We start from the raw sequence: 22,953 nt of genomic DNA, 5'->3' as shown, positions 1-22,953 counted from the left end.
TGACTGATATTCGGAATAAAATCATCATTGAGCCGTCGAACAATTTGCGAATTGAAATAAAATTGAGGTTCTCCGTTCGAGTATTTTGGTCTTCGGATTTCTTTATTATCGACAAGGATCAGTTTCATTGAGGTCCATTTCTTCTACCGATCTTTACTTTATCTTGACCTTTTATTGATGTTGTGGGTGTGGATAATTTATTTGTGGTGTGCTTGGTTTGAATCTTCGTTGTTTGTGTTGTGTTTGATGTTGGTTTTGGATTATGAGATGTGATTGAAAAATCGAAGCATGCACTAATCATGTGGTTAAAAATGGATTTGGGGGTGAGAATTAAAAATTTGATACAATTGGTGATTTGGATTAGTTGATTTCATTGTGTGTTTAACTTGAAACGAGAGTTAATTGAACTTGGTAGTATCGTGATACGCCGATTGGTTTAGGCAAAGGTAGGTTGGGTAGGCAAGATTTAGGAGTTGTGATTGTTGAATGGTGAAAATGTTTGTGGAATGGTTTTGATTTATGCATTGAGATTCAATTGTATTAATTTAGCGGGGGAATGCCCCGAAGTATCTGTATATATTTATTCACCGGGGAATGCCCCGAGATATCATGTACCCGGAGGACGTTCGTGGTGAAGGCCCAAGGCGTCGGGTAGAGCATTAGTTTAGGATTAGCGTAGGTTTATTTTCAGTCCCTTTTTATTTCGGATTGTATAATTGGACTGGACTTTACACTTTTGGATTGTTTTGTTTGTTTATTGTTTGATTATTTTGCGTGCTTTTGTGTGGTTTGTACATTTCGAAATGCCAAAAATAGTTGATACACTCTACCAAGCGACCGTGGTTGAACCACGGGATTGAGGGGTGCCTAATACCTTCCCCTCGGTCAACAGAATTCCTTAGCCGGAGTCTCTGTTCGCAAACTAGTTTAAGAGTCAAATGCTTTCGAAAAGGATTTTCCAAAGGTGACTTGGCACACCGGATTATGCCAAGTGGAGAATCTGAGTAAAAAATGTAAATAATCCTTTTCCGAAACAAATTTTCATTTCTTGTCACTTAAATAATAAAACCCTTTCGAACTTAAAATAATCAGTTTAGAGTACGTTAAAAAAGGGGTGTGACAAGTAGCATTTTCGTTATTTATCTATATTCTGTATCGAAAGCTACAAATCCAGGTGAACCCATAGCTGACACTAGTTACATTTTGGTTTGCCATAACTAAGTAAGTCCCTATTTGTTATGATGTAATTGTCAGCATCTTAATATTCAGTTGTCCACTGGTGTAAAACAAAAATAATACTCCAACCAAGAAAATACACTCAAAGTGTGAATTTCATATCTATCCCTTAAGTTCCTCTTTATTTGTTGTAATTTTTTTTGGAGCCCACAACTTTATTTCGTGTCCCCTATAAAGGTCTATCATGAAAAATATTGGCACTTCATGAAAGAAAGAAATATTTTAAACGTGAAAATCTTTCTTATAAATTCATTGTAATATTTAAATTATCGGTAACTTTATGCAAGGAAGAGACATTTTAAACATAAACATCTTTATTAAAAATTATTGTAACATTAATTCAGTTCATTCTTTCTGTGTTATTGCGTCCTTACATTTGGTTACAAAAGATAGGATAAAATGACACTAATGGTATCGTATGTTTAATGGTAGATTCAAAATGGTCTCTTAAAATGTAACTGAAGAGCTGTAGTGAGTTGCTCCTCAACTTTTGGACCTCGTCCCAAACTGACTCAACCAGTAAGAACTACAAGAATCAATAATAAAGTGCGTGGAAAGAAGGTAAATAGCTAGAAAATTTGGCTGTTAGGCCTTTTTAAGTTTGCATTTTGCAAAATGTCCAACCCTCTTTAAATGACAGATAATAGATCTGTCGGACAGATAATAGATCTGTCTTAAAAATGGGTCATATCACTAAATAAAAAAACTTATAGTCCATTTTGAAAAATAATAGACTTAAAAAGTTTATTTAGCCAAGAATCCCGTAAATAGCAAACACAGATTTTTAAGTGGAAACTCCTTGCTCAAGGGAGAAAAATCAAGACCTGGCTCCAGGAATTCTCAAGCTCCACTAATATTAATGCAAACTCGAATACAAACTCCATGGCATCAAGGATTAACCTGCTAATCCTTCTTGTCCTAGTAATAGCTCCATTACAAAGAGAAACTTGCAGTAACTCTACTGCGCGACAATCCAGTTAACTCTAACTGAAATTCCAAGCTAAGTCTAGCGTAGAAATCACGTAACTCTAGATGATTAGTGTGAGATTTGGAACACAACACAAAACACCTACTAATAATGGACAACAAGAGTAGTCAACGTTTAATCACAATGCAAAGACTCAGTTACAACAAGAACATGAATTACAACTTTATGAGCATTCAGTTCCCTGTTGCAAGTGAGGCTTCGATTTAAGAGCTTAGAGAGATTTGTTGTTTGACAGATAAAGCTCTTCAATGTTACTGCAAGTTACGTACTCAAATGTGAATCATAGGATAGGAGGTTTCATACGTAGGAACAATGGTTCATTTTCTAGCTTAGAAATATACGGGGTATTACACTTATGAAATGAAGAAATTCCAACACTTACCCAAATTTTCCAAGTGTTAAGCCTCCATGCTTTAAAAGCTCGAACGACTAGGACAATTTATGGGGTCTTACAGCAACATTTTCGATGCATTGGCAAATCCGGATATTTCATCCGAGATCATTTCTATCAAGTGTGGGTCCTATACCCATATTTCTAATTTTTTAACTTTCCAACCAAAAGGCCAGATTGTTCAAAACTTACTATTTGAGTACTCAAATAAATAAAATTTTCTTACTATTTGAGTACTCAAATATATAAATTTTGTTTGTTAAAAGCTAATAGCAGCCAACTTTGTGTTATTTCACATATTACATTTGTTTATAAAAGTTAGTGGAAGACTACTTGTCACGACCCAAACCAGGCCCTGGCCGTGACGAGTATTCCGAAACATGAGGCCCGAAACACCCCTATCTGTCTGGTAATCACGCACACAATTCATATGATAAAAGAAATGTGGAATACAATAACATTACAGAAAACATGGTCAAGAGTCATATGAAAGCAATAATAGGTAATAATGTCCCAAAATCTCAAATCAACACCTCTATAACGTCTGCGAAATCTCCACTACATTACTGAAACAAATGTCTATCTGAAAACTGGGACAAGGTCCCAGTAGACCCAAAACTAATAAGTTATAAAATACACTGTCAGATAATTGGGCCTTCCGAAATATAGAAGGCTCACCAAGTGACTCTGCAAATCTGTCCGAGGAATCTACTGATTTTCTGGACCCTTAGACTGCGCCTTCGAACCTGGGAGGAAGGGGGTCAATACAAAAGTACTGGTACGCAGAGATATCAAAACAAAACATAAATATAATATTTTTACACAATATAGGTGAGATCCATTATAAAACAATTTCATATCAAATTATTTGAAAATACATGGGCATAATGTAATAGTTTTCAATACCAATGTAATGCGATTGAGCTGGGTGGAATACCCTACAATTGTAATTCCATAGCTATGTGGAATCCACCTCTAGTGCTCGGCGGCCAAGCTTTCAATCAAAGTAGCCACCAGGATCTGGAGCCAGTATACCCCCCATGTGAGTACACCGCATGGAATCTCCCCATGTGAGATGTCCCAATTATTTTACTATCCTCCTATGTAGGATAAAATATCATATGATCCGCATCGGCAACTACGGTTTCCAGCGATGAGCCCTTTCACTCAAACGTCTTCTTCGGGCTTCCACCTTTCTCATGAAAATCAATGCATTCAAACTTTGTTCAAATCAATCACATGTCATACTCTGTAGGGTATCGTCATACCTGACTTGCAAACCATCAATATCGCATCATTCTTGTTATTCAACCATTGTATTCAACATGAATAACCTTCTCGTTTTCAAGTCAAAATCATATCAATTCTTAAAACATTTCATGTCATGCTCTTCAAGATGTTTTCAAACAATTTACATCATATGAACATTTAAAAAAAATTCACATCAAGAGAGGAAATTTCATATCATTCATGCTCTCAAGTTTACATCATTTTGGAATACATGCATATACATATATCATATAGCAAATCACTTTGGGAGTAGGCCTAAGGTCCAAATCAATATCATAAAACGTTTAAAACATAATCATATTCGTAATTTCAAAACCCCCATTTGCAAACATGAATTTTTAAAGCCCATGAGATTTTTCAAATAACCCCACGTACCTCGATTACTAAGAATATTAGATGCTTCTTGAAGCCTACGCTAAGAGGATTCCAAATATACAATTAGTTCCTAAAACCCCTGGTTGAATCTTGAGTTGCTTGGGTTTTTATTTTGAAACCCTAAGGAGAATCCTTGAGAACTTTTGATGAATGAATGTGTATTTTGGGGTCCTTAGAACTGAATTTCGTGTTTTAGGGCTAAGTAAGGGTGGAAAAGGATCATTTTACCCCAAAAACGGAGTGTTTAAGTCACTTGAAATCTTTACATAGGCGCCGCCCATTCCATCGCCTATGTTTACATAGGCGCTGCCTAGGCTATCGCCTATGTTTACATAGGCGCCGCCTAGGCTATCGCCTATGCTTTCCAGTGGCCATGGGCGATTTGTTAGGCAACGCATATCACTTTGAAAGGCCATAACTTCTTGCTCGGGTGTCGGATTTTAGCAAAATTGGTATCGTTGGAAAGCTAACTCGAAGACCTATCATTTGACACATTGTAGGCTTTCTAATTCGACATATACAAAGAGTCATAGGCGATAGAAGTTGGTACAAACTATAATGTCCACTTAAGCTTAATCGGTAGAAGTAGTTCTCAACTCGTCCTTGGGTCAGATGACCCCTATGGTCTAAATTAAAGCTTGAATGGATTCACATGCTACACAAATAATTAAAATTCCGTATTGTCATAGGATTTATGGCTTTGGGATTTATCAACACATCGGAATCATGGTCTATATTGTAGCTTGAAATGTGGGGCATTACACTACTTTTCGAGTCAATACGAGTTATATTTCTTTCTTGGTTTATCACTAACAAATTAAAGAAACTTTCTTTTTCGTAAGATGACACAAAGAAATTAAAGGAAAGCTTTTTCTTTTGCCTTAAAAAGATGTTTGAATGAAAAGATATTCTAAAAGAAAGAGCAACAGATCTTTTTGCTATGTAAAGTCTCAAACTCACATAATTGCTAGTCATATCCATTTTCTTACCAATTTATGCAATTATGGAGAAAGCCTTCAGTTCTTTTCTCTTAATAGTACTCTTGCTGCTTCTCTATGTTATGGCTAGTTCACCCATGACCAAAACCAACATTACCACTGATCAATTGGCTCTTCTCTATTTGAAATCCCAAATCATTTCAGACCCTTCTCACTTCTTGGATGAAAGTGTGTCTCCCGCTATTTCTGTTTGCCATTCGGTGGGAGTCACTTGTGGTTCTCGCCACCAGCGAGTGAAGTCCTTAAATCTTTCTAACATCGCTCTTATAGGCAGGATTCCCCGTAAATTTGGGAATCTCTCATTTCTTGTTTCTCTTGACTTGGGAATCAACAATTTCCATGGAAATTTGCCTCAAGAAATGACACGCTTGCGTTGGCTTAAGTTTCTTGATTTAAGTGTCAATAACTTCAGAGGGAAGGTTCCCTCTTGGTTTGGATTCTTACACCATCTTCAAGTTCTAAATCTTGTAAATAATAGTTTCACTGGTTCCATCCCTTATTCTTTTTTTAATATGTCCACACTTGAGACTTTAAATCTGAACTTCAACTCCATAGATGGTAAAATCCCAAAAGTGATTGGAAGTCTTATAAACCTTAGAGAATTAAGGTTGCGAGGTAACAAACTCATAGGTTCTATTTAATTCACTTCAAGGAAACATTCCAGAATGGATCGGAAATCTTCACAACATGAACTGGTTGTCCATACAAGCTAATCAACTTACGGGTTCTATACCATTCACAATTTTCAATATTTCTATGATCGAAGTCCTTGCATTTACTGGCAATAGCCTATCAGGAAGTCTTCCCAATGGTTTATTCAATGGTCTACCAATACTCAAAGGGCTTTATCTGTCTTCTAACAAGCTTCATGGTCATATGCCTACAAGCTTGTCAAATTGTTCACAACTTCAAGTATTGTCTTTATCGGAAAATGAGTTTGATGGACCAATACATAGTGAAATTGGAAGATTGAGTAACTTGCAGATATTGTATCTGGGAACGAACCATTTCACTGGTACGTTCCATCTTATGAATACTAGCCCTATTGTATCTTATTACTTCAGAATTTTATTTTATTGCATATTAATTTCAGGTATAATTCCACAAGAAATTGGAAATCTTGTTAATTTGGTAGAGTTAGCCATGGAGGATAATAAGATTACTGGCTCTGTCCCGATCTCCATATTCAATATCTCATCGCTGCAAGTTTTGTCAGCGTGGTAGAACAATCTTAGTGAATTCTTACCACTGGAAATCGGCAACTTAACCAAGATGCGACATCTTAGATTGGTGGAAATAAGCTTATAGGTACATATATATTATAATGGTGTCTCATGTTAATTTTTATAGATCCATTAGAACTAATAAAATTCTATGAATTTATGCATGTAATGAGTAATAAAATGTAACAATTATAAATAAATCTTCAAGCATATGACAAGAAACACCATATAAGGAGCGTCTTTTAATGTTTAAAATTAATCTGTTTTATGAAATAACCAGTAAATTTGAACTCCTGTTGGTAGTTTGCTAACTTGTAATAAAGTGTCAGTTTATATATTTGAGTCCATAAAAAAATACAAAAAATACAAACCTGCACAATCAGAAATTCATAGAAAATTAAATTAAGAACTTCAATGGAGAAAAAAATTATATAATATGTACATCGTTCTTAAGACTTTGATCAATAACAATTTTGAGATCTTGTCGATAAGCATTGAGCTAAATAGTTCTTCATCTCACTTGTATTCCATTTTTTCTTCATGTGTTGACAGGTGAAATACCCAGAGAGATAAGAAATCTCATTGAGTTGGAGATACTTAATCTTGGGTTTAATAGTTTGTGGTTCACTTGATATGGAGATCTTCAACATATCAGGACTGAGAATAATTGATCTTTCATTCAACAATCTATCAGGAAGCCTCCCACCAAACATATGTTCTATCTTACCCAACATTGAAACACTTTTTCTGGGTAGCTTAACCAATTTTGTTGGGACTACTCCTCATTCCATCTCCAATTGTTCAAAACTTTCTAAACTAGAGCTTTCAGACAGCAAACTCAATGGCTTGATTCCCAATTCTTTTGGATATTTGACTTATCTACGGTTACTAAATCTAGGGGGAAACAATTTAACCAGCGACTCATCAATAAGCTTCCTGATTTTCTTATCCAATAGCAAAAATTTAATAGTTCTTTATCTAGATTCCAACCCTCTAAATGGCATGCTTCCAGACTCCACGGGAACCTTTCCACCTCTCTAAGAAAATTTTACGCCTACAATTGCAAAATCAAAGGGCGAATTCTAAATGAAGTTTGGAACTTAAGCAACTTATTAGACCTTGATCTTTCTGGATATATAACTTGGTCGGATCGATTCCAACATCAATTGGCAACTTGAGAGACCTTCAGCACTTAGACTTGACTAACAACAAATTAACAGGATCTATTGGAGATCATATATGTAAATTGCATTATTTGGGTGATATTTACTTGGGTCAAAATCAACTTTCAAGATCGCTTCCTAATTGTTTAGGGAATATTACTTCCCTTAGGGAGATATATTTGGATTACAATAAATTGAGTTCCAATATACGATCAAGCTTATGGAATCTTAAGTATCTAATGTTCCTTGACTTATCGTCCAACAACATGGTTGGTTCATTACCTCCGGAAATTGGAAATCTAAAGGCTGTGATACTGATAGATCTGTCAATGAATCAATTCTCAAATGGAATTCCCAGAGATATTGGAGGCTTGCAAAATCTGGCAAACCCTGCTTGGTGAAGATCAGGGTGATTTGTACACTAAAACCTTAGCAACATTGGGGTATATTGTACCAGGTACATCTCTTAGTTTTGCTGATTACTCCTTTCTTTTTTCTTCCCACCTAGAAAGCATATTGCATCTTTAAATGAATTGTTTGACTGTAGAGTATGGACTGGATGGAATAGTGTCTACAAAGTGTGACGTCTATAGCTACGGGATCATGTTGCTGGAAACGCTTACCAGGATAAAGCCTAATGAGTTTGAGGGTGACCTTAGCTTGAAGTAATGGGTGAGTTATTCACTCCCAGAGGCAGTAATGGACGTCGAAGATGTCAACTTGGTAACACCAATGGGTAGTCCCTTACAGAAGGAGCTAGATGCTGTGGCTTCAATCATGAAAGTTACATTAGATTGTTGTGCTGAATCTCCGGAAAGAAGGACAAACATGAAAGATGTTGTAGGGATGCGGCAGAAGATCGAGACTCAACTCCTTGCTTGTTGAGCATGTTTTTGGAATCTGTTGTTCCGATCACATGATTGTTGTGCATGATTATGTTTCCAGAAATGCTAGATGGTTGCAATAACTCTCACTGTTTTATCTTAATATTATGGTTTGAAAGGTGTGATACGAGAAAGACAAGAGAAGGCTCAAAAACTACTCAAAACAGTCCACAAATCAACTAGAACCCGAGGACCCCTTTGAGAGCAACTTTCGGCCAGCAATAACAACAAAAGGATTAGAAGATACAAGGTGTATTTTAACACCAAAACAGCAACAATGACACAAGATGAAACAAGTCACGGATTCAACACAAACACAAGAGAAATTTCATAGAAAATAAAGATAGATAGTGAGACCAAGATTATTATAAGATTAAGAACCAAGTGTATTTCAACACTAACCCCTAATGAACGTAACAATCCAAACCACACTCTTACGGTGACCACCAAGGGAATGAACTCACCTCAAGATCTACCATTTCCAAGCAAAGATCAATATTGGCTTTTTCAAGCCCTATGCTAAGGATGGCTTTTCCAAGACCAACAACTAAGGGTGTTACACTCTCAAAAGAGAAAAAATATGTCTTTCAATTCTTCATCATTAAAAATCTGCCAAGAAATGAGCAAAAATGACCTATTTATAGTGTATTACAAAAGAAGACAAAAAGACCACTTTTCCCTTAATGATAGGTGCAGCCATGGTGTGTAAATACACCATGTGTAATGTCAAAAATGCCCTTAATTAAGGTCCAAAACCGTGAGTCCTCAATCTTAAATGCTCCAACCAATCTTCCACATGCGAGATTGCTTTAAGTTATGCTCCAAACGGGCCCTCCATGCATGTTCTTGTATTCTCGAGGTGACCAAGTCTTGAGCCTCTATATGTTGGCCTCCAAAGATGTCATCAAAAGATAAGATGGCCATTTGTCCCGTATCATTCTCCCCTTCTTGAAAAGGATTCGACCTCGAATCCAAACCTTGCAAAACCAAAGAGAGGACAAATAAATACAAACTCCTCATGGTATGAGGGTTAGGGTTAGCATAACAAATCATCTCAACATGCCAAGGTTGCACATATTTGCAATATAACCGAGAATCCTTTGAAAGGAATATTAAAAAATCAATAAAAGATGTACAAAGGATTTGGTTATAAGATACATCAAGAGTGACACTTTGCTTGTCATGTAGACCAAGCAACAAGTTTGGTAACTTGTTGGACCAAGCAACAAGTTTGGTGCACCAACATCACCATTTCTAAATTTGGCACCAGGGTCAAATGGGAAAAGTGGCCATAGATAGACATAGGTCTCGACAAAACTTCCCTTTCCCGTGGACTACACCCAAACTAAATGACATACTCTCTACAATAACATGCATATCATCCAAAGCAAATAGAGAGTAGAGAAAGGTATCACTCAAATCGACTTCTACTAAGGTGCTCTCATATGTGTACTCACTACTAGTTTCCAAAAATCACCATGAGTACTCTAAACAATGAAATCACACAAAGTAGAAGAAGAAGTAGCTTCCGCAACTACACATTCCTTACCCTTAAGACTACTCTCATCCTCCAAGAAGAGATTTCCCTCTTTAGGAGGAATGTTTTCACACCATAGTGGGTTAGCATATAGGCTATAGCTTCCAAGGCAAGCTATAATATAATTTTCACCACTAGGTTCATTAGGAGTGTTTAAATCATCTTCAAACAAGACATTATACCTAAAAAGAGTGTGATCTACCTCACGAAAAGATTTGTAACAAGCAAGTTCCTCACTTTCTAAATGATCAATATCAAGTTTCAAGGATGTTTCAAACACAATATTACCCCAAGAAGTTTCAAGGATGTTTCCTATTAAGCACATCACACACATACTCAAGTGGTGGACAGTTTTCACAAACAAGTGGATCAACACCCATTACACAAGATAATGTACTTCCATTCAACATATAGGCTTCAACACTAGGTGGACGTAAATTGATCTCACAAGAAGAGTCAATTTCATCATTAATAGGATCAACTAATGTATCCACACTCAAAATATGTACATCATCAACAAGAGTCAAGGAATCATTAGACTCATAAATAAGTAAGTGTAATGCCTTGCACTTCGGGCTACAATATAGACCATGATTCCGATGTGTTGATAAATCCCAAACCCATAAAATCCTATGCCAATACGGCATGTTAATTATTTGTGTAGCATGTGAATCCATTCAATCTTGAATTTACACCATAGGGGTCCTTCAAATCAAGGACGAGTTGAAACTATTTCGATCGGCTAAGTTTTAGAGGATGTTGTAAAGTGTGTCACTGGAAAACATAGGCAATAGCCTAGGTGGAGCCTATGTAAAAATAGGCGATAGCCTAGGTAGCGCCTATGTAAACATAGGCGATAGCCTAGGCGGCGCCAATGTAAACATAGGCAATGGGCTGGGTGGCACCTAAGTAAAGAATTCAAGTGACTTAAACACTCAGGTTTTAGGGCAAAATGGTCCTTTTCCACCCTTACTTAGCCCTAAAACACGAAATTCAGTTCCAAGGACCCCATAATACACCTTCATTTATCAAAAGTGCTCTAAGATTATCCTTAGGTTTTTAAAATAAAAACCCAAGAAACTCAAGATTCAACCGGGGGTTTTAGGAACAAATTGCATATTTGGAATTCTCTCAACGCACGCTTCGAGAAGCATCTAATATTCATAGTAATTGAGGTACGTGGGGTTATCCAAAAATCTCATGGGTCTTTAAATTCATGTTTTACAAATGGGGGTTTTGAACCTACGAATATAATTATGTTTTGAACGTTTCCATAATATTGAATTTGGTCTTTAGGCCTACTTCCGAACGATTTGACATATTATATATGTATATGCGTGTGTGTAGAAAAGGTGATATTTTGAGATCATGAATTATATGAAATCCCTCTCTTGATGTGATTTTGATTTGAAAGTGCATATGATGTAAATTATTTGACAACATCTTGAAAAGCATGACATGAAATGTTTTGAGAATTGATATTATTTTGACTTAAAAACAAGAGGGTTATTTGTGTTGAAACATGTTGAATACAATGGTTGAATGAGAAGAATAATGTGATATTGATGGCTTACAAGTCGGGTATGATGATACACTACATAATATGATATGTGATTGAATCAGATGAAATTTGAATGCATCGATTTTACATGAGATAGGTGGATACCCAAAGAAGGTGTTTGAGTGTAAGGGCTCATCGCTGGAAAAATGTGTTTATTGACATGGGAATTTGGTACCAGGCTAAGTGATCTTGAGTACTTGACTTTATGTCATTCCCAAATTAGGATTATAGGTAAGAGCATGGACTAAGTGATCTTGGGCACTAGTATTGGGTTGAGACACCATGCTTCGTGGTTTTATATGTCTCTCCCTCACTTATACTCTAATATCGGTGGCAAATGAGGTTGGACATTTGGTGTAAATTATGTAGGGTATTCCACCTTAGCTCAGTTGCATTTCATTATTGTTGAGAAACTATTGCATTACACCCATGTGTTTTCAAATGATTTGATATGAAATTGCTTTATAATAGCTCTCAATTATATTTTGTAAAAATATTATGTTTTGTTTTGATATCTTTGCATGCCAGTACTTTTGTACTAACCCCCTCCCCTCTCCAACCTCACAGGTTCAGAGGCCCATTCTAGGGGTTAAGAGAATCAGTAGATCATTCAGACAGAGTTGTAGATACAAGTGGTGAGCATTTTATGTTTTGGAAGGTCTTATGTCCTGCAATTCTTTTATCTAATATTTAACTTTAGGGTCTACTGGGGGCCTTGTCCCAGTTTATATACAGTTACTTGACTCCGTCATTTGTTAGAGATTTTCGTAGACAGTTGTTTTAGAGGTTGATTGATGTTGGGGGAACCTTATATCCCTATTATTGTTTCTTTTCATATTTATGACCATGTTTTCGAATTATTTTGTTTCCTCAGCATTACTTTGATCATATGAATTAGGTTCATGATTACCAGACAGATAGGGGTGTTTCGGGCCTCCATGGGTCTAAATGCTCATCATGGCCAGGCCCTGGTTCGGGTCGTGGAAAATTTGGTATCAAAGCACGGTTCATGGTCCCAGGGTGTCTAAAAATCACGTTGGGTAGAGTCTTATTTATGGGTGTATAGCGCACCACACTTATAAGCAGGAGGCTGCTAGGCATTTAGGAAATGTTTCCCTTCTTTGTGATTTATTTTGTGCTTCAGAGTCTATACTTTCCCCTAATCAATGATCACTTGTGTTTCAGAAGCACAGTTATGCCTCCACGTCGTATCATCGATCAGAATGCTCAGGCAGATGAGGTTCATCCCACCCATGGGATGCGGTCATGTAATAGAGCTCACACTCCAAAATTTGTCCCTACTCCAGGTGTCCCTCCAGTCCTGACTAGTCCACCTCGAGCTCTGCGAACTAATGTCAACTGTCCCCCAACTGCTCAGGGAGATATTTCAAATGCAGAATTCAGATATTCTATTCATATGTTGACACAGTTGGTAGCTAACCAAGCTCAACGATCGGAAGATGTTGGGTCTATATTTGTTACGTCTAAGGCTACTAGGGTCAGACATTTCATGAAGATGAACCCACATAAGTTTATTGGCACCAAGGTAGAGGAAGATCCACAGGTGTTTGTGGATGAGATGGAAAAGATCTTTAAGGTGATGCATGTGGATGATGTTAAAGGGGTGTAACTAACAACCTATTAGCTCAAGGACATTATGAATCAGTGGTATGCCGACTGGGAAGATGCAAAAGGTGAGAGTGTTGAGCCCACAGTTTGGGGCGAATTTGTGGAAGCTTTCCTTGATCGATTCTTTTCTTTGGAGTTGAGGGAGACCAAAGGGGAAGAGTTTATGAATCTGAAGCAGGGCAGTATGAGTGTCCAGGAGTACACTTTGAAGTTTAATAAACTAGCCCGCTATGCACCAGAGTTGACCAGTTTAATCTGGCCTTACTGATAACCCGGTACTTGAGTGCTAGGGGGCTATGTTAAATAAGGAGTTAGACTTTGCTTGACTGACCGTTCATATACAATAGGTGCAAGAGAAGAAGAAAAAGATTACTGAATCTAGAGAGAAAGATAGACAGGCTAAGAGAGCTAGATCTGTGGACCATCACCAGAGTCAGCTACAGAGTGGTAACTGGGGTAATAAGTGGTTGAAGAAAAAGAAGTTTTGGAATAATGCATAGTCAGCAGCCGGCGCCCCAGCACCCAGACCACCGACAGATAGACAAACTTAGAATTTTCAAACTCCTCATGGATCCAAAGCTCCAGGTACACAGTCTTAGGGTAGTGTGGCCCAGCAGTATCGTACTTATCCACGGGGCGAGGTTTGCAGAAGGAATCATCTAGGGAAGTGCTGGTTTGAGGGGAGAAACTGCTATACTTGTGGAAAAGTGGGTCACCTTTAGAGAGATTATCCTTCTGTTAGAGGAAATGCAGGGGGGAGGGGGGGCTAAGTCCCAAGCCGCCTCCAAAGCTTCTCTTCCTAACGGTGCCCCTTCAGCTGTCGAGAGCAATCTCAACCGATTATATTCTTTAACTAACCGCCAGGAAGTGGAAGCTTCACCGATGTTCTCACCGGTATATTACGAATCTTCTATCATGATGTTTATGTATTGCTTGATCCTGGGTCCAGTTTATCTCATGTGACCCTTTATGTGGTTGTTGTTTTCGGGTTTGAGCCTGAAGTTATTGTAGAACCCTCCTCTATTTCTACTCCTGTAGGTGATTTTGTTGTTTCTAGAAGGGTGTATAGAAATTGTGTCGTGTCTATTCATAGTAGGGAAACTGTGGCAGGACTTATAGAACTTGATATGATAGATTTTGATGCCATCCTTGGGATGGACTGGCTCCATTCGTGTTATGCCACCCTTGATTATAGAACCCGAAAGCTCACTTTTTCTTTTTTGAATGAGAAACCAATTGTATAGGTAGGGAGTTCCATGGAACCTAGAGGTCACTTTATCTCTTATCTTAGAGCATGAAAGCTTATCTCCAAAGCTTGTATGTACCATCTAATTCGAGTAAAAGATTCAAAAGTTGAAAATCTTCTTCTGCAGTCAGTCCCTGTAGTGAATGAATTCCCAGAAGGCTTTCCCAAAGATCTCCCAGGGATACCCCCTGGTAGGTAGATAGATTTTGGAATTGATGTGTTACTAGACACTCGTCCTATTTCTATTCCGCCATATAGAATGGCTCCCGCGGAACTAAAGAAGGTAAAGGAAAATTTTGCAGACCTCCTAGACAAAGGTTTTATTCGTCCTAGTGTTTCCCCATGGGGTGCACCCGTGCTCTTCGTGCGAAAGAAGGATGGGTCCCTTCATATGTGCATAGACTACCGCCAGTTGAATAAGGTCATGATTAAAAATAAATATCCTCTTCCTATGATTCACGACCTTTTTTACCAGCTTCAGGGTGCCAAGTGTTTTTCAAAAATAGACCTTTGTTTGGGTTATCATCAGTTTAAAATTAGAGAGTCAGACATTCCCAAGACAGCCTTTCGAACACGATATGGTCATTACAAATTTTTAGTCATATCCTTCGGGTTGACTAACGCCCTTGCAGCCTTCATGGATCTTATGAATAGAGTGTTCTATCAGTTTCTTAACTTGTTTGTCATTGTATTTATTGATGATATTCTGATCTATTCTAAGAGTAAAGAGGATCACGCCAATCACCTCCAAATTATTCTTCAGACCCTTAAGGATCATCAACATTATGCCAAATTTTCTAAGTGTGAATTTTGGCTAGATATTATTGCCTTCCTAGGGCATATTGTATGCAGTGACGGGATAAGAGTGGATCCCCAAAAAGTTGAAGTAGTGAGAAAATGGCCCATACCCATGACTCCAACCGATATTTAGAGCTTTTTGGGTTTGACGGGGTATTATAGAAGGTTCGTAGAGAGTTTTTCTTCCATAGCTACTCCGCTTACTAAACCGACTTAGAAAAAGATGAAGTTTGTGTGGTATGACTTGTGTGAAAATAGTTTTGAGAAGTTGAAGGACAAGCTGACTACTGCTCCTATTTTGACCCTTCCCGAGGGTGTAGATGATTTTGTAGTTTATTGTGATGCATCCCATGTGGGACTTGGTTGTGTATTGATGCAGCGTGGTAAGGTGATAGCTTATGCATCTAGGCATTTAAAGGTGATGATCGCAATCACCCCACTCATGAATTGGAGTTAGCAGTCATGGTGTTTGCACTTAGAATCTGGACGCATTATCTCTATGGAGTGCACGTGGATATTCATACCGACCATAAGAGTTTGCAGTATGTTTTCTCATAGAAAGAATTAAACCTCAGGTAGAGGTGCTGGATGGAGCTTTTGAAAGACTATGATATGAGTCTGCATTACCATCTAGGCAAGGCAAATATTGTAGCCGACGCCCTCAGCAGGTTGTCTATGGGCAGCCTTTCTCATGTAGAAGAAGGAAAGAAAGAGATGGTGAAGGATATTCACCGCCTTGCAAATCTGGGAGTGTGACTCTTAGATTCCAAATATGGAGGGATGATTGTTCATGAGTTAGCTAAGTCACTCATCCCTTTGTGCTGAAGTTAAGTAGAAGCAGGTTGAAGATCCCATCTTGATGCAAATCAAGAAAGATGTGGGTCAACAAAAAGGTTATGTCATTTTAAATTGGAGGTGATGGTATTCTGAGATTTTAGGGTAGGTTGTACGTTCCGAATATTGATGGGCTATGGGAAGGAATCCTTAATGAGGTGCAAACTTCGAGGTATGTTGTTCACCCAGGATCTACTAACTTGTACCATGATCTAAAAACCTTGTATTGGTGGAATAACGTGAAACGTGATGTAGCTGATTTTGTGTCTAAGTGTTTGAACTGTCAACAAGTGAAGGTGGAACACATAAGGCCAGGTGGTACTTCCCAAGAGATAGCCCTGCCTTTATGGAATTGGGAGATGATAAACATGGACTTCATTATAGGAATTCTGAGATCCCGAAACCAGTATGATTCTATATGGGTGATTGTAGATCGGTTGACAAAGTCAGCCCACTTTTTGCCTGTGAGGACTAATTATTCGGGAGAGTATTATGCTAAGATTTACATTGAGTAGATAGTTTGATTGCATGGGGAACCAGTGTCCATTATATTCGATAGAGGTATGCAGTTTTCATCTCAGTTTTGGAGATCTTTTCAGAAGGGTTTAGGTACACAAGTGAATTTGAGCACAGCTTTCCACCCTCAGACGGATAGGCAAGCTGAGCGTACTATTCAAACCCTCGAAGATATATTGAGGGCATGCGTCATTGATTTCTAAAGTGGTTGTGTAGATCACCTACCACTAGTTGAATTTGCTTACAATAATAGTTACCATGCCAACATCAAGATGGCTCCTTTTGAGGCTTTGTATGGGAGGAGATGTAGGTCTCCAATAGGATGGTATGAAATGGGTGAGACTCAGTTGTATGGGCCTGATCTTGTTCATCAGGTGATGGAGAAAGTGAAGATCATTAGAGAATGACTCACGACTACTCAGATTCGTCAGAAGTTCTATGCCGATGTTCGGAGAAGAGAACTAGAGTTTGAAGTTGGTGATTTGGTGTTTCTAAAGGTTTATCCTATTAAAGGAGTTATGTGGTTTGAAAAAAGGGGTAAATTGAGCCCTCTCTATATAGGCCGTATCAGATTCTGAAAAAGATTGGTACAGTTTCTTATGATCTAGAATTGGCTGCAAGTTTGGGTTCCGCTCATCCGGTATTCGATGTATCCATGTTGAAGAAATACATTGGAGATCATTCTATGGTATTTCCATTAGAAGGTATCAAAGTGAAAGACTCCTTATCTTATGAAGAAGAGCCCATTGAAATTTTAGATCGCCAAGTTCGAAAGATGAGGAGCAAAGAGATAGCCTCAGTAAATGTACTGTGGAGGAATCATAAAGTCGAAGAAGCAACTTAGGAGTCAAAAGGTGACATTAGAATTAGATATCCCAAATTGTTTGCTTCGGTGGAGGATGAGACAGAAGGTACTATTCTTATCTTATCTTTCCTAGTCCTTTATTATGCTCGAAATCGTGTCTGTCTGTATCCCACATCATCATTCGGGGACGACTGATCCAAAGGGGGGGATAATGTAACGCCCCGCACTTTGGGCTACATTATAATACCATGATTCTGATGTGTTGATAAATCCCAAAGCAATAAAATCCTATGCCAATACGGCATGTTAATTATTTGTGTAGCATATGAATCCATTCAAGCTTGAATTTAGACCATAAGGGTCCTGCAATTCAAGGACGAGTTGAAACTATTTCGATCGGCTAAGTATCAGTGGACGTTGTAGAGTGTTTCAGATTCCATCGACCATAACTCCCTGTATATGTTAAATTAGGGAGTCTACTATGTGTCAAATGATAGGTCTTCGAGTTAGCTTTCCAACGATACTAATTTGGTTAAAATTCGACACCCGAACAAAAACCTATGGCATTTCAAAGTGATGTGCGTCGCCTAACCAATCGCCCATGGCCACCAGAAAACATAGGCAATAGCCTAGGCGGAGCCTATGTAAACATAGATGGTAGCCTAGGTGGCGCCTATGTAAACATAGGCGATAGACTAGGCGGAGCCTATGTAAACATAGGCAATGGGCTGGGCGGCGCCTATGTAAAGAATTCAAGTGACTTAAACACTCCGTTTTTGGGGCAAAATGGTCCTTTTCCACCCTTACTTAGCCCTAAAACACGAAATTCAGCTCCAAGGACCCCAAAATACACCTTCATTCATCCAAAGTGCTCAAAGATTCTCCTTAGGGCTTCAAAATAAAAGCCCAAGCAACTCAAGATTCAACCAGGGGTTTTAGAAACAAACTGCATATTTGAAATCCTCTCAAGGTAGGCTTCGAGAGGCATCTAATATTCGTAGTAATCGAGGTATGTGAGGTTATCCAAAAATCTTATGGGTCTTTAAATTCATGTTTTACCAATGGGGGTTTTGAAACTACGAATATAATTATGTTTTTAACGTTTCTATAATATTGAATTTGGTCTTTAGGCCTACTTCCGAACGATTTGACATATTATATATGTATATGCGTGTGCTTAGAAAAGGTGATATTTTGAGAGCATTATTATATGAAATCCCTCTGTTGATGTGAATTTGTTTAGAATGTGCATATGATGTAAATTGTTTGAAAACATCTTGAAAAGCATGACATGAAATGTCTTGAGAATTGATATGATTTTGACTTGAAAACGAGAGGGTTATTTGTGTTGAAACATGTTGAATACAATGGTTGAATGGGAAGAATAATGTGATATTAATGTCTTGCAAGTCGGGTATGATGATACCCTAAAGAATATGATATGTGATTGAATCAGATGAAATTTGAATGCATTGATTTTACATGAGATAGGTGGATGCCCAAAGAAGGCGTTTGAGTGTAAAGGCTCATTGCTGGAAAAACATTTTTGACGACACGGGAATTTGGTACCAGGCTAAGTGATCTTGAGTACTTGACTTTATTTCATTCCTAAATTGGGATTATAGGTAGGAGCACGGGCTAAGTGATCTTGGGCACTACCATTCGGTCGAGATACCATGCTTCGTGGTCTTCTGCGTCTCTCCCTCACTTATATTCTAATCTCGACGGCAACCGAGGTTGGACAGTTGGTGTAAATTATGTAGGGTATTCAACCTATCTCAGTTTCATTTCATTGTTGTTGAGAAACTATTGCATTACACCCATGTGTTTTCAAATTATTTGATATGAAATTGTTTTATAATGGCTCTCCACTATATTTTGTAAAAATATTATGTTTTGTTTTGATATCTCTGCGTGCCAGTACTTTTGTGATGACCCCTCCCCTCTCCAACCTCTCAGGTTCAGAGGCCCAGTCTAGGGGTCAAGAGAATAGTAGATCATTCAGGCCGAGTTGCAGAGACAAGTGGTGAGCCTTCTATGTTTCGGAAGGTCTTATGTCCTGCAGTCCTTTTATCTTATATTCAGTTTTGGGGTCTACAGGGGGCCTTGTCCCAGTTTATATATAGTTACTTGACTCCGTCATTTGTTAGAGATTTTTGCAGACAGTTGTTTAGAGGTTGATTGATTTTGGGGGAACCTTATTTCCCCGTTATTGTTTCTTTTCATATTTATGACCATGTTTTCGAATTATTGTGGTTCCTCCGCATTACTTTGATCATATGAATTAGGTGCATGATTATCAGATAGATAGGGGTGTTTCAGGCCTCCATGGTTCGAAATGCTCGTCACAACCAGGCCCTGGTTCGGGTCATGACAGTAAGATACTACTCACACTCAATGGATTACTAGCGATACAATTATCATTCACATGCATTAAAGTGTAAGAGTTAGCTGTTTTACCTTGAAGATCTTGTGTAGACTCTTTCTTGCCGTGAGGTGAAGGTCCTCCATAAGCTTGGGCAGAAACTTCCTTTTGACATTGGTCGCCCTCGCTTGCCATGTTGTTACCTACACAAATGTCCATAGGAATAGAAGGACAACCAAAGTTAGCACGGTTTGGTGGTAATCCCCTCACTTCGCTCAACACAACCTCTCCTTTTTCCACTCTCAGTTTAGCACCTTTCACTCCCTTACTCCTCTCAATCTTTTGTCTCTCATAATAATTGGAATTGGAGTAGGTAGGAACTTCTTTTTACGGCCCGGGAAGAATGTACATCTCAAGGAAATTTCCCCATCAGTCTCTTACAATATTAGGCCAATTTTGCATATTTGGAACTTTATGTTGTGCAAACCAATCGGCGCCCAAGCTCACATTACCATAGGTTATGGGAAAAACATCACACCACACCTCCTCATGGTAATTAAATTGGGAGAAGACAACTTTTACCCTCTCGGTAACCTTAAACCTGTCCAAGAAGTTTGGAACAAGTAAAGGCTCGCAAAATAACCCCAATTAATCAACCATGGATGGAACAAAGTAGTTTCTATAATACCTATCATTTAACACAACGAGGCATCCCGGTATCCCACAAAGGGTCACCTTTCCAGAGTGTACACTCCTTCTTGGATCAACATTGTAAAGCACATGAGTACCCCTCAGTTTTGGAGATGCATACCCTCTTCTTCTCATTGGACAAGCTACACTATAGATAGTATAACCATTCATATTATATCGACCTTGATAGAAGTACTACAAGGTGGAGAATATGAATCTTCACACTCCTCACGTGTACTCTCATCATAACTCTCATAAGGTTTGTGAACGAAAGGGTTATACCTAACACCAAATCTAGGTTCGGAGTGGGGAGTGCAAGAATCCTCACATGTCCCAACTTCATCATACGATCCATCACGAGGTCCTACATCATCTCCAAAGTCACCATAACCACTAGGCACTTCATTCACCTTATTTTCTCCCTCAAAACAGTAACTTTCAAATCTTCCTAAGTTTTGATCATGGATATTTTCATAGCCTCCGCAATCTCCCTCAACTTCGTAGCCATACAAAGCCTCACAACAATCATAGTCTCCCATATTGTAGTCACAATAATCCCCGGGTATCGAAGTCATGCTCCCCTTATATCACCCTTTAAACCTACAAAATGAACAAACAAGATTAGTAGTAAAGATCATCACCAACACTCGTATACACTCACGATTCTGATTCTCACAATTGGAGCGGCGAATATTGAAAGTTGCTTATACTCCGGTAATCAATAGGATGTCAATTCTACTTGGCGGAAGGAATGAATTCTTGTTTTTATTGACTCAAGACAAAAAATAAAATTCACTTACGAACTTGAAACAAAGAAATTACTACGAGTTACAAACGACAAAAGCACACAAATAACGAAGACACGAAAGAAACGTATTCAAAAACTAATTAACAACCTAATAGGTGATTACTAGTTTGTCTATTAGTACTAGGATCAAGAAAATTGAAACTAAAGAAACAAGAAATGAAACTTAGAAATCTGAAATTTTGAGCCTAAGGGTAATTTTTTTTTAGGGTGATAACGTGGCAACCTCCTATTGGATGTTAAAATTGTTGAAAGTTTGAGAAATTTTCTTGTCTTCCAATTGTATTGATCAAATTCCAAGTGGGCTATGGTGGAATTTCGGCTATGGGAAGGTAACAAAAAGACTTTGGAGCCCTTTTTTCAATTTCAAAAAGTGTTTTTGACTTTTTTGCACCTTTTTGGCTAAACACGTTTTTGAAAGGCTTTTGGCTTTTTCCCTTTTTATAAGTCTAGGTAGGTGGATTTTCTCCCTTTTGGAACGACAACTTTTGAAACCCTTTTGTCCCCTTTCCCCTTTGGATGTCTTAGAGTTGTGTCTTTCAAGACTAACAACAAGACACACTCTCTTTCTTCAATTTCTAAGATCAAACAACCATTTTCTCTTCAACAAAATATGAAGATGGTGAAGAACACCACCAACACAACTTTTGAATCTTGGAGTTCTATGGTTCAATCGGATCCTACACATCAACACAACATTTTTCAATCTCCAACCCTTAACAAAAACATCAACAAAACGTTTGTAAGCCACAATCTCAACAATAAACTACAACAACACTCTTTCAAGCCACCAATCCTCAAAAAACAGCAACCTTCAAAGTTCAAAACCAACTCGGAAATGACTCAAAATTTAGATCTAGACTCTATAAGTGTTAGTGAAGAAGGGACTAACACTATAAACAACAAAGTACACACAAAATACAAGAAAACTAAACCTCAAATCTCGGCTCTAACACAAAAAACGGGACAGATTACCTTTTTTTTGCGTTTTCCAGTTTTTCCAATAATATTTTTGTGATTTTTCAAGATAGCAAGCCCAATATTGATCTCTTTGGAACGAAATAAATGATTGATTTGATACCAAATGATACGAGAAAGACAAGAGAAGGCTCAAAAACTACTCAAAACAGTCCACAAATCAACTAGAACCCGAGGACCCCTTTGAGAGCAACTTTCGGCCAACAATAACAACACAAGGATTACAAGATACAAAGTGTATTTTAACACCAAAACAGCAACAATGACACAAGATGAAACAAGTCACGGATTCAACACAAACACAAGGGAAATTGCATAGAAAATAAAGATAGATAGTGAGACCAAGATTATTACAAGATTAAGGACTAAGTGTATTTCAACACTAATCCCTAATGAATATAACAATCAAAACCACACTCTTATGGTGACCACCAAGGGAATGAACTCACCTCAATATCTACCGTTTCCAAGCAAAGATCAATATTGGCTTTTCCAAGCCCTATGCTAAGGATGGCTTTTCCAAGCCCTACAACTAAGGGTGTTACACTCTCAAAAGAGAGAAATTATGTCTTTCAATTCTTCATCATTAAAAATCTGCCAGGAAATGAGCAAAAATTACCTATTTATAGTGTATTACAAAA

General features: G+C 38.0%; 2 protein-coding genes across 2 annotated transcripts in view; both read left to right on the top strand.

Annotated features, from left to right (window-relative positions):
* Window positions 1-5,283: 5,283 nt before the first annotated feature.
* Window positions 5,284-6,502, top strand: LOC107869322 (probable LRR receptor-like serine/threonine-protein kinase At3g47570). The gene is made up of 3 exons (XM_016715864.1): window positions 5,284-5,893; window positions 6,045-6,293; window positions 6,372-6,502. Exons 1-3 carry the CDS (start codon window positions 5,284-5,286, stop codon window positions 6,500-6,502), a joined length of 990 nt encoding a protein of 329 aa, XP_016571350.1.
* A 1,861-nt stretch (window positions 6,503-8,363) lies between these two features.
* The window catches only part of LOC107869323 (probable LRR receptor-like serine/threonine-protein kinase At3g47570), a 44,411-nt gene continuing 29,821 nt past the window's right edge, over window positions 8,364-22,953 (top strand). The window contains exon 1 of the mRNA XM_016715865.2: window positions 8,364-8,544. Coding sequence (XP_016571351.1) covers window positions 8,364-8,544 — 181 coding nt within the window. The remainder of the gene's footprint in view (window positions 8,545-22,953) is intronic.

Source organism: Capsicum annuum, chromosome 4, assembly GCF_002878395.1.
Source record: "Capsicum annuum cultivar UCD-10X-F1 chromosome 4, UCD10Xv1.1, whole genome shotgun sequence".
In the NCBI taxonomy this organism is placed as follows: Eukaryota; Viridiplantae; Streptophyta; class Magnoliopsida; order Solanales; family Solanaceae; genus Capsicum; species Capsicum annuum.
Note: the sequence above shows the minus strand (reverse complement) of the source record. Positions and strands in the feature narration are given on the sequence as shown.